The sequence below is a fragment of the Eurosta solidaginis genome, chromosome 1 (assembly GCF_040869045.1).
Source record: "Eurosta solidaginis isolate ZX-2024a chromosome 1, ASM4086904v1, whole genome shotgun sequence".
NCBI classification, from domain to species: Eukaryota; Metazoa; Arthropoda; class Insecta; order Diptera; family Tephritidae; genus Eurosta; species Eurosta solidaginis.
Window position 1 is genome coordinate 349,131,558 of NC_090319.1, and position 12,386 is coordinate 349,143,943.

General features: G+C 36.5%; 1 protein-coding gene across 9 annotated transcripts in view; it reads right to left on the minus strand.

The window, feature by feature from the left end:
* The window catches only part of Octbeta2R (Octopamine beta2 receptor), a 733,310-nt gene that overhangs the window by 75,168 nt on the left and 645,756 nt on the right, over nt 1-12,386 (minus strand). For 8 of the 9 annotated variants that reach the window (XM_067762597.1, XM_067762595.1, XM_067762596.1 and 5 more), the window contains one exon: nt 2,327-4,345. In XM_067762597.1, coding sequence (XP_067618698.1) covers nt 2,327-3,357 — 1,031 coding nt within the window. In that variant the 5' untranslated portion in view covers nt 3,358-4,345. The remainder of the gene's footprint in view (nt 1-2,326; nt 4,346-12,386) is intronic. The other variant, XM_067762594.1, reaches the window with a different exon arrangement.

Sequence of the window (12,386 nt, forward strand, 5' to 3'; positions counted from 1 at the left end):
ATTATTTTGCGGTACTTTTTACGATTTCAGCGCATGAAAACTTTTCCCCAGATCTTTATAACATATATCCTAACACAGTGATAATTTCAGATATGTGGCAGCCACCGAGCAGCATTACCTCCTTGGCGTCCCAACACTATTTCCTGAGCCTCTCAAAGGTGCATTGAGAGATGTGCAAAGACATGCTTTTTGAAAACAATTTGGGACATAATTCTTATGGTGTTGAGTATGGCGAATTATTTTCTCTGATTTTTCACATGTCGTTTCCTAGAAATATAGGACTCATCCGTTGTGCTCCATAAAAACTTAGCTAAAGGCACATCTCGTTCGTATGCAGGTTGATGGTCTATGTCATCATTCGAGTCAGACTTATCGTCAATCAACTGACTATCATCTACATCATTGGGAAATTGTTATTGCAAATTGTTTTATCTGACGGACGACTATAAAAATAAGGATTTTCACCACTGAAACGAGTTCCCGATTCACTGTCCTCATTTTCTTCTTCTTTAAGTAATGCAATTATATCTTCACAATTTAATTCGAAATTTTGGTCGCTTACACCAATACAAAAAGAAAATATTAACTGTATGATGGATGAAGTGTGTCCCTGCTGAGGCACATACGTTCTAAAACTCCTTTCCTCTGAATATTTTTACAAAACACTGATAAAAATATAAATTTCCAATTACAAGTATTAGGGAAATCTTTTGCTTTGGAAAAATCCACGTCTCTTAGATATAAACATAATATTTTACGGAAATTAGGGTTACATTGTATACAATAACAGCGGCCATATCACATAGGGATTAAGAGTCACACCACCTAGATAGGCGAGTCTCTGCCTAGCCAGAGCAACGCATTCGCAGAGAATGTGAACCGGCGTTTCATCCTCCAGCTCACATAAACGACAGATTTGGGTATGGGATAGATTTAACTTACTTACGTGATATCATAGACCACAGTGCTCCGTATAGTAACCAGTGACGGTTCTTAGATCCTCCCTGCTTAGATTAATGAGTTTGGCTGATACTTTCGTTGCCGGAAGTATAAACGGTTTGGCTTGTCTTTGCCCTGGGCAGTCAATCCAGTGACCTTTGAATTATTTGGTTTCCCAGTTTTTTATATGTGCTCTTGTGTATGCTTTTGTAAGTACACAAGAGAATGCTGTTATAGCACCCAGCTTTGCTAGGTGATCTGCATGTTCATTACCTTCATGTCCCTGATGTCCGGGAACCCATCCTAACAAAACCTTGTTTTTGGCTCCCAGATCATTAAGGATTTCAGTGCAGTCATCCACTGCTTAGATGTAACTGTGTAGGATTGCAGGGCATGCAGGGCCACCTAGCTGTACAACATAATGTAGATGCTCTTTGATGTTGAGCCTCTCCGCAGACATTCTTCACCACAGACTTTCATTGCGCGGATTTCGGCCTGAAATATGGTGGGCTATCATCCCATTGGTATCGATTTCTTGAAGAGATGTCAGCTCCCGTTTTTCCATCCTCGAATTTCGATCCATCGGCGAACCAGACTTCTGAGTCAGGGTCATTATTGGGATTCCCTATTTCCCATTGGGTCCTGTCCACAATGGACACTTCAAGTTACGTAATATTCTGAGCATAGTAAGGGACATTACGTCACGCAGTTGTTATGTTGGATTTCCTATGTATATTCTTAATACTTTGATATGCCCTATCATGTTTCCTGGCTTCAACTCCGAAATATTTGGAAATCTTAGTGCGCCTAGTGCTGCCTTTTTCTCTGTCAGAATAGGGAAGGGAGGTATTCCCACTAAAGCACTAAGCGCATAAGCAGGGGCCGTCCTCACCGCACCCGTTATGCCAAAGCAAACTAGTCGATGCAGATTGCTAAGTTTTGCTGTTGCGGTGCGTTGCATGGCCTTCTGCCACCTTATTAGTGAAGCATAGGTGCCTATTAGCCTTACAACAGTATTAAATGTGCAGTATACCATTTTTAGAGATATCCCCCAAGTTTTGCCGTAGAGTCAAGTAGCCAATTTATGATGTGGATGACTTATAATACGTAAATAATTTCGCCTTAGCTTTATTATTTAAAAACTTTAGCAGGAGGAGCACTGAGCGAATTCTATCAAATAAAGTGGATGTTTACCTTAAACAAAGATGGTCGAAACCGCCCTAAATCTTTATATTGCTGACAGTAGGGATGACAAAGTTGTTGAGCAGACGTATGAGCGGACTCATACTTCGACCACCTAGATATTTCTGTAGTATATTTCCGATACTTGTAAATTTGTAAAGCTTAAATAAGAAACTTACTAACATAAGCTTAATTATTTAATTACCTCAATTTTCTGACCCGCACTACCGATATTATGACCAAAGTATTTCCAAAAATGGCTGCAATGATAATAAACAGCATAATCGATGCTTTTACCACCAACAGCAAAACATCAAACCATTCATTTTCGTGCGCACCATCAATGCCCTCCACACCATCAACACCAGTTTCATCCAACAGCGAACCATTCGACGTTGGCGTAACCGTTGACATAGTAACGCTGGCTGCTGTACCCAATAATGCTGAAGTGGAATTTGAATCCAATTGTGATAGCATACCACTATCCATTACCGCCTGTGATTGAGGTGTCAACTGCTTAGGGGCCATACTGTTGTGAGGTTGAATGTGTGTCGAAGCGGCAGCTGCTGCAACGGCAACGCTTGTATGCAGTAGAGCAGCCGCAAAAGCGGTACTTAAATTAAAGCCAAGGCTCTGTGCACGCGCACGTTGTGGCACTGGTCTTGTCGATGCTGCACTGGTTGTTGTTGTTATTGCTATAGTAGCGCGTCTTTTACAGTTAAAATGATGTTTACTATTGGCGTCTACAGCAGCTCTTTTTGTTTCGTGCGTTAATCGTGGTGGTGGCGGTATGGAGGTTACTGTGCACGACAATGAGGCTGCGTTAACGCGTTGTGACGTTGCAGGTGTGGAAAAACAAGCAGGTAATACAATTGTTGTTGGCGGCGATGATATCTCATCGTATTCTCTAGCCGTTGACATTGACATTGACGTTGCCAACGGCGTCGTTGAGTCGCTGTAAATTGCTGATTTATCGCATGTTGCCAATTCGCATGTTGTTGTAATCGGTGTAGTTGTTTTTGTTGTTCCATTTGCTGGCGTCCGGATAAATTTTTGCAATTCATTATCTTCACACACATTTCGTCTTTTGCGTCGCTTTACGGTTGCATTTTTAGTTCTTTGTTCTTGTTCCCTCACCGCACTCTGTTGTGTATTGGTTGTTGCTATTGTTTTTTGTGTTGTTAATGCTGTTGTAACTGGAATTGTTGGAAGCATTGCTGAAGTATTTGTAAACATTTTTTGGCAACTTTTAATACAATTGTGTTTTAATAAAATTGTATTGTTTACTTTTTCAATAGTGCATTCATACACAAACACAATTTAACTATTTCTTAAGAATAATTTGTTTAATTCTACATTTTTAGTAATCTTTCATTTACTACTTGCACATACGTACATAGGTTTGTATATATTGCACTAGGAAATTTATGAAGTTCATCTGTAATATGAAATATATATTACTTAGAATATTTGTTTAAGTATTGATTTTAATATTTTTATCAATTTTTCTTGTTTGCTTCAAAAATTTCATTCGAAATCATTTTATTTTTCAATTTTACTATGCCAACATCACTTTGCGCTTTCTTCAATATCGTGACAAAAATGCGAAAATATATTTTTCGTTATAACGCACGCGTTATGTTCTCTACGTCCCGAATAGTACTGTGGGCAACACGCTTCGAAAAGTGTTCCGTTTACCGTTGTTCGCCCGCAATATGTCCCCCTCGTTGTTGTCACACGTCACCAGTGTTGCCATTCGCGTCGTTTTGCTTTCACCATCATCTCGATCGCCATCATTAAGCAGACCAACGCCAAAAACCGTTTTGATTAATATACGTTGTTGTTGCTTTTTGTTATGATGTGTTGTATTCTTCGTTTTTTATTGTTGTTATTGTCATTTATAATTGTCACCATCACCTTCACCGCGAACATAGCACAATTTGCGGCTAGGCTAGGCGCTGGATGTGCCGTTTGGCTGTGTTATGTTTAGTGTTTGTTGTATTTGTAAATTACAAAAATTTATATTTTTGTTTTATGTCCTTGTAATGTTTGATCGTGTTGTCGTTTGTGTTGTCTCATTTATGATGATTACACCTTTTTCGCCACTTTATATATTTATTTGTGGTTAATATATTAAATTAATTGTTTTTCGTTGTCCGCGGTTTTGTTGCGCTCATTTTCGCGTTTATTAGTGGTTTTGTGCAAAACCAAATTTGTTTATATTCTAAGTGGTAAATATTGAAAAAAAAGAAAGAAAAAATTTATTTATAAATTCCGTCATTCCACTAAATATAATTTTGTGTTTATTTTGTCTCAATTTTTTTTCTTATTATTTAATTTTTTTCATTCACTTTATGCATTGAATCCTATATTATTAATACTAAGAAAATGTAAAATAAATGAAGCAAGGCAGTGAAATAAATTGTCGAGCCAGGTGGTAAAATTTCTGTCATCCTCAAATGGGTGAATATTGCAGTGTAGGTCACCATACAATTAAAGAAGATGCGACCTTTCTTGACGTGGGTTTAACCATGGACACTTAACTGGAAAAAGTGAAAATTGTGTGACTAGAGCTAAAGGGGCACTCATAAAGCTGTGTGCTGAATATCTATATTGCTATTTCCCCTTTTATGTCCAACGATGGAGTATTTGATCAATCTAGCTGTCCAAATTCAAAACAGCAGTTATTTCTGTTCATAAAGTGATTGTCTTACTTTAATGTTATGAAAGGAAGTATTTGAAAGTAAATCCACAGTGTTCCGCGCAGAGATACTATGGATCGAGCCCCCGGTTTTGGATGGACCCGGGGTAATTTTTTGGTATTACATGGATGTCAAACGGAAAGTATTTTATTCCGCATTTCTATTGACATTTTTAAGAAGGGTTGCCACTTAGGGTTGCCACTCACCCTCTTTTTTATATTTCTTTGTATATCCACTACCATCTCGAAAAGGGCTTAAAAGATTTGAATCAAATTTGGTTCATCGATATAATATATCATTTTAAGACTTTTCACCTAGGTGCTACTACTGAGGATGTTTTCACAAGGTTCCACCTTTTCTATTAATGGTATAAGTCTCTTACAAATTGATCACCACTTTCATGAACATGAAATGGTATATTAACTTTGGTCCGATATTTGTAACGTTAAGAAATATAGAAGATAAACTAACCATTAAGTATACCGAATTGATCAGGGCGACGAACCGAGTTGATATAGCATTGTCCGTCTGTCTATTTGAACGCAAACTAGTCCCTCAAATTTTGAGATATCTCAATGAAATTTGGCACAAAGATGTATTTTTGTATTAGACATTTGTCGGATCCGGTAGGATCGGACCACTATAACATAAATTCCCATACAACCGATCGTCCAGATAAGATGATTTTGATCATTCCTGCCGCAATTTAGAAATTATAAACGTGAAATTCGGTGATATATATTCTAATGTATCATAGAAGATATCCTGAAAAAATCACTTTGATCGGAGCTATATATAGTTATATCCCAAACAACAGATCGTTCAAATAGAAAGACTTTTAGGCATTTCTCCCTTAATTTCCAATATAAAAACGTTAAACTTGGTGATATTTATTCTAATATATCATATAAGATTTCATGAAAAAATCACTTTGATCCGAGCTATATGTATATAGTGTATATCTATCCCAGACAACCGATCGTTCAGATAGAAAGATTTTTGGCCATTTCTCCCTTAGTTTCCAATATAAAAACGCGAAACTTTGTGATATTTATTCTAATATATCATAGAAGATTTCCTGTAAAAATGATTTCGATCAGAGCTATATATAATATATATCCCGTACAACCGATCGTTCAGATAAGGGGGTTTTTTGCCATTTTTTATTTTATATTTATCTTAAAAATCGTTTCGGTATGTACATCTATATATTTCTCATCTTATACATCCGATTATTTGGAGATTACGAACGGGATAATATTATTTTTCAGCCCCATTCATGAAAGGTATGAAGTCTTCGGCACAGCGGAAGACAGTCCCGTCCTTAATTGTTGTTATTAAACTTTGAAACATACACAATATTATGTATTGCCAAAAAATTGTTGATATGACATGCCATGAAAAAAAGATATATCTTTTTGTTTGCCAGGATTTTAAAAAAATTAATATTGAAAAGTAATAGTATTACAAGTAGAATAACTCAGATAAAATATGCGGTATAAAAAATCTAGCGTATGAATTAAAAACACATTTACCAATGAAAACGTATTTGGGTTAGAAGGGTTATATTTCTTTTTAATCCAAAAATACAACGAACTACACACAATTTTTATACAACTATAGTTGTGCGCGGTTAGCACCGTGGACGTTGCAGATGGGGTTTGGGTCATGTATATTATTCAGTTTACATCTAGGAACGCCAGGGAGTATATTAAAAAAGAATTGGAATATTTTGAATAATCGACCTTTGGCCAGCTAGACTGATCAAATATCCCACCGTGCGTCGTTAGGAAGATGATTCCGTAGTATGATATCCGCGTTTGCAGATTCATTGTGATAAATTGGAATTAATTAAGAGTCCAATTGGAATCAAGAGGGTCCAACAGGTTCAAGACGTATTCTACCTCCTCATTCTAGGCTAAGACTTATACACTTGTTTACGATACAGAGTGCAAGAAAATGCTTGGTGTTTTATTCATTGCGAATTTGAGCAGAGACACGGCGAACAACCCTGTTTTTCTAAGTGAAATTATTTCTAACTTCTCCCTTAGGCCGTCTAAACCATCCAACCCGACAATATTATTAATCCATTAAATGTGATTATGTATGGCATATGTTGTTGCTGGCGTATTAAGTGTTTTAAACTACGTGGAAAAGATGATAAATTGAAAACTAATAATTCCTAAATTTCTAAATTTCATCATCAGCAATACTAATGTGTAATAACTTAATTTATTAATTCTGTTAACTCTTAAGTATTTTCACATATCGTCGATCCCATGGAAGACTAACACTTTTTTGACCTTCGCGTGGAAAATTATCTCATTTTACGAACAACTGAAAGGTGCTTGTTTGCCATGCGAACAACGAAGTGTGGCCTAATTTTGCACGTGACCATATAACGCGTTTGTCTTCCATGGGGATTTTAAAAGTGCTAGTCTTCCATTGCCCTGACGATATAGTTATCTATATGCTAGGTATCACTAAATATATGGTCTTTAAGATTTTAGCAATCTAGAACTGAAATAAATGTATGTGGAAGTGCTACTCTTTGAGAACTGCTATTATATTCTTCTTATCAAATGCGGAAGAGATCAAATAAAGGGAGTCTAATAATGCACGCCCATAAGGGCTAAAAGATGTGTAAACACAGTTCCACCTATACAAAAATCTGTTATTACTAACAAAACACGCGTACACCAAAAACCAGGCGTAAGACACTGTACTGTTCCAGGTGGCGATAAAGTAAGGAAAACCCTTAAAAATACAATGAGTAAGCTTTGGATTATAAATACCGAGGCGTACGACGTCTTGTTGATCACCAACCCAGAAAAGATGGATCTGGTCCTGTTCACTAAGCGGTTCAAGATACCGGCTAGGAATATGCCTAAGCTAGAAGAAGTACGCAGCAGGGCAAACCTTGGACAAAATATACAAACATCATTTTGGGCAATGAGTTGTCGGGGAAGTTCAATGGGATTGGATGAGGCAGAAAAGCGACCTCTATAACATTTAAAACATATTAAAAATGCTTGGCTGCACGTGTCTTCTAACTCCTCCACTCACATTGGCTACTTAGAACCTATCTTGTACTTTGGAATCTTTATTTCTTGAACAGTCACACAAAACAGAACCTACTTCTTTAAATTAGAGAGGGTGTGCATGCTAAAATTTTAGCGGGAGCCGTAAAACAACTCAGATGGCAGAACTGTATGCAATTCTGCACATTCCACCTCTAATGCTGGTGGAATGAACAAGCTTGAGTACAATTATACAGTCAAACCAATAAGTATATTACATATTGTTACGAATATTAGCAACACAAAGGGGTACTACCACCGTGGTGTGATGGTAGCGTGCTCCGCCTACCACACCGTATGCCCTGGGTTCACACCCCGGACAAAGCAACATCAAAATTTTAGAAATAAGGTCTTTCAATTAGAAGAAAATTTTTCTTAGCGGGGTCGCCCTTCGGCAGTGTTTGGCAAGCGCTCCGGGTGTATTTCTGCCATGAAAAGCTCTCAGTGAAAACTCATCTGCCTTGCAGATGCCGTTCGGAGTCGGCATAAAACATGTAGGTCCCGTCCGGCCAATTGGTAGGGAAAATCAAGAGGAGCACGACGCAAATTGGAAGAGAAGCTCGGCCTTAGATCTCTTCGGAGGTTTTCGCGCCTTACATTTATTTTTTTTTTTTGTTTTAAGGGGTACTGCCATCTCTAAGCCGATGCTAAGCAGCGCCTTGTATGCACATCCATAAATCAATCATTATGTTCCTACATAAATGAATCAATCATTATGTCTACACATATGTACGTACACGCAGCGGAGAAGAGATGCACAAGCACATGCAGATATCTTATCTGAAATGCTCCCGAAAGTATGCAATTGTAACTGTGGAACTTTCGCTCACAAATACGCGCGCATATGAGAAGCTATACACTTGCATCTGTAATTATAATTATATGGCAATAACTAAGTAAATTCTGGAAGCGCCTAGAAGATGCAACGAGGAAATCACAGAGTATAAAAGCACCAAAGGTAGAGGCGCTATAATCAGTTGTAATTAAGCACGCAATCTGTCTGGCAATAGTAGAGTTATTTATTGTGAAGTACTTTAATAAAGGCCATTTTGCATTATTAAATATTGGAGTTGTTTATTCAACAATTTAGTTATTCGAACTTAGCAGAAGGTTGCAAATAAGATGATTTGTAAGTAAATTCGTTACAATATCATATTGGATGGACACATTAACTGATTCGATGCTGACGCAAAAATGCGGAATATGCGGACGAGGCGATCGGTAGCTCAGCCAACTCTCGTCGCAACAATTAAAAATAATTTAATATATTTAAATTTGCATTTTTAATATAATTTTCGGTTTAAGCAATCAAAGGGTGCTTCTTCTTTGTCTTCTTCTTGCAGCAACTAAGACACTCCACGAAGGTTTTTTGAGAATATTAAGATGATGATGGTGCAATGCCAGATATTGATCCGTTACGCTCCGAAAACTAGCACTATTAAGTTTCTAGCCCGAACATATCGGGAACGATTTCATAAAGACCACGTCAAATCTTAACTCTGAGTTTTTGGTATACGTACTTTTATGTGTGAATGTACATCATACAAGAACCCCATATTATAGTATGGGCTTGAAAATTGGAATTAAATTTTTGGTTTGAAATAATTTTTTCGTTTGTAATTCCAAAAATGTGCGGATAACATAAAATATAGAATTTAATAAAATTAGCTCAATTTGGTCTCCTTTTGCCAAGTAAAAGATTAAGAAACCAAAATGATCTCTAAGCTGATTACTATACAATATCTTCTTCATCGTATTTAAGTTGCAATCTCAGATATATCGGTGTGAAGAGAATATTCCAATCATCCAACCTTGTATAGCTGAACTTATGATACAGAGTAAATTTTGAGTACACATGGACTTTTTTATGCGGTATAAGAGCTCTAAAAAAATGGATAAGGAATTTTAAATCAGCATACAAAGTTTTGAATTCTTAAGACCGGAAATTATGCCACAAAATAAGGGTCCAACCAAATCTTCGTTCTTAATATAATTATCATGAAAATCACGCTGCTCAACTACCAATTGATTTATTTTGAACAGCTGCGTAGTCTGATGGCTGTGGGTTGTATTAGACTCAAAGTGACAGTGTTAGTACGTTAAAAAACCAAGTAAAGGTGTCCAAGTTCGGGTGTAACCGAACATTATATACTCAGCGTGAGTTTTAATTGTACATTTCATTTTAGACAAATTACTTTTCTACATAACACTTGGCACCGCCCGTTTAAAAAATGTCTCCCCATTTCCTCTTGCAATAAAACTTGATAGGTGAAATATCATTGATTCAAAACTATTTTTTGCTAAGTTATAGCTTATTATTCTTGTCTGCGACCCTCTTAAACTTGTTTTATATCTAACTTGCCGTGGTCTTTAACCGATCCCGTCCATTTTTACTAGCAATATTTTCTACTATAGGGATGTGTACACAATTTTATTACGAATCGTTAATTTTTCTTCGAGTTATGGCTCCCGAAACAGAAAATTGCTTAGTCATTAAAGGGCGGTGCCACGCCCATTTTTTTAAATTTGAAATTTTTCCTATTTATTGTTATGAATCCACTTCGGAAATGAAATAACATTGATATAAAACTCTTTTTGCAAAGATATGTCTTATTCGTCCATGACCCTTTTAAAAATCTTTTATACAAAAGTGGGTGTGGTCCTTAACCGATTTTGTTACTTTTTCTTCAAAGCATTCCTTATAGTAAAGGCAACCTCTCTTCCGAGTTTTGTTGCGATAGGTTTAACGATTTTTGATTTATGATTAATAATATTTGTAAAATTTATTTTATCACAAGTGGGCGGTGCCACGCCCATTTTAAAATTGTTTTTCAAACTTTTATCAAGAGTCTCAGTATCAGTCCACACGTCCAATTTCAACATTCTAGGTGTATTATTTACGAAATAATCAGGTTTTCTGTGTTTTCCAAAATGTTATATAACAAGTAAGGAAGGTTAAGTTCGGGTGTAACCGAACATTACATACTCAGTTGAGAGCTATGGTGACAACATAAGGGAAAATAACCATGTAGGAAAATGAACCGAGGGAAACCCTGGAATGTGTATCAAATGAAAGGCATTAAAGAGTACTTTATAAGGGAGTGGCCCATAGTTCTATAGGTGAGCGCCATTTAGGGATATAACCATAAAGGTGGATCAGGGTTGACTCTAGAATGCGTTTGTACGATATGGGTATCAAATGAAAGGTGTTAATGAGTATTTTAAAAGGGAGTAATCCTTAGTTCCATAGGTGGATGCCGTTTCGATATATCGCCACAAAGGTGGACCAGGGGTGACCCTAGAATTTGTTTGTACAATATGGGCATCAAACGAATGGTGTTAATGAGTATTTTAAAAGGGAGTGGGCCTTAGTTCTATAGGTGGATGCCGTTTCGAAATATCGCCGTAAAGGTGGACCAGGGGTGACTCTAGAATATGTTTGTACGATATGGGTATCAAATTAAAGGTATTAATGAGAGCTTTAAAAGGGAGTGGTGTGAAGGCGTTTTCCAGATATCGACCAAAATGTGGACCAGGGTGACCCAGAACATCATCTGTTGGATACCGCTAATTTATTTATATATGAAATACCTACCATGATTTTAAGGGTTTTTATTTCGCCCTGCAGAACTTTTCATTTTCTTCTACTTAATATGGTCACAACCATTTTATAAAGTTTTTTCTAAAGTTATATTTCGCGTCAATAAAACAATCCAATTTCCTTACCATGTTTCATCCCTTTTTTCGTATTTGGTATAGAATTATGGCATTTTTTCATTTTTCGTAATTTTCGATATCGAAAAAGTGGGCTCATAGTCGGATTTCGTTCATTTTTCATACCAAGATAAAGTGAGTTCAAGTAAGCACGTGAACTAAGTTCATTAAAGATATGTCGATTTTTGTTCAAGTTATCGTGTTAACGGCCACGCGGAAGGACAGATGGACGACTGTGTATAAAAACTGGGCGTGGCATCAACCGATTTCGCCCATTTTCACAGAAAACAGTTAACGTCATAAAATCTATGCCCCTACCAAATTCAAAAGGATTGGTTAATTTTTGTTCGACTTATGGCGTTAAAAGTATCCTAGACAAATTAAATGAAAAAGGGCGGAGCCACGCCCATTTTGAAATTTTCTTTTATTTTTGTATTTTGTTACACCATATCATTACTGGAGTTGAATGTTGACATAATTTACTTATATACTGTAAAGATATTAAATTTTTTGTTAAAATTTTACTTTAAAAAAAATTTTTTTTTTAAAGTGGGCGTGGTCCTTCTCCGATTTTGCTAATTTTTATTAAGCGTAAATATAGTAATAGAAGTAACGTTTCTGCCAAATTTCATCATGATATCTTCAACGACTGCCAAATTACAGCTTGCAAAAGTTTTAAATTACCTTCTTTTAAAAGTGGGCGGTGTCACGCCTATTGTCCAAAATTTTACAAGTTTTCTATTCTGCGTCATAAGATCAACTCATCTAC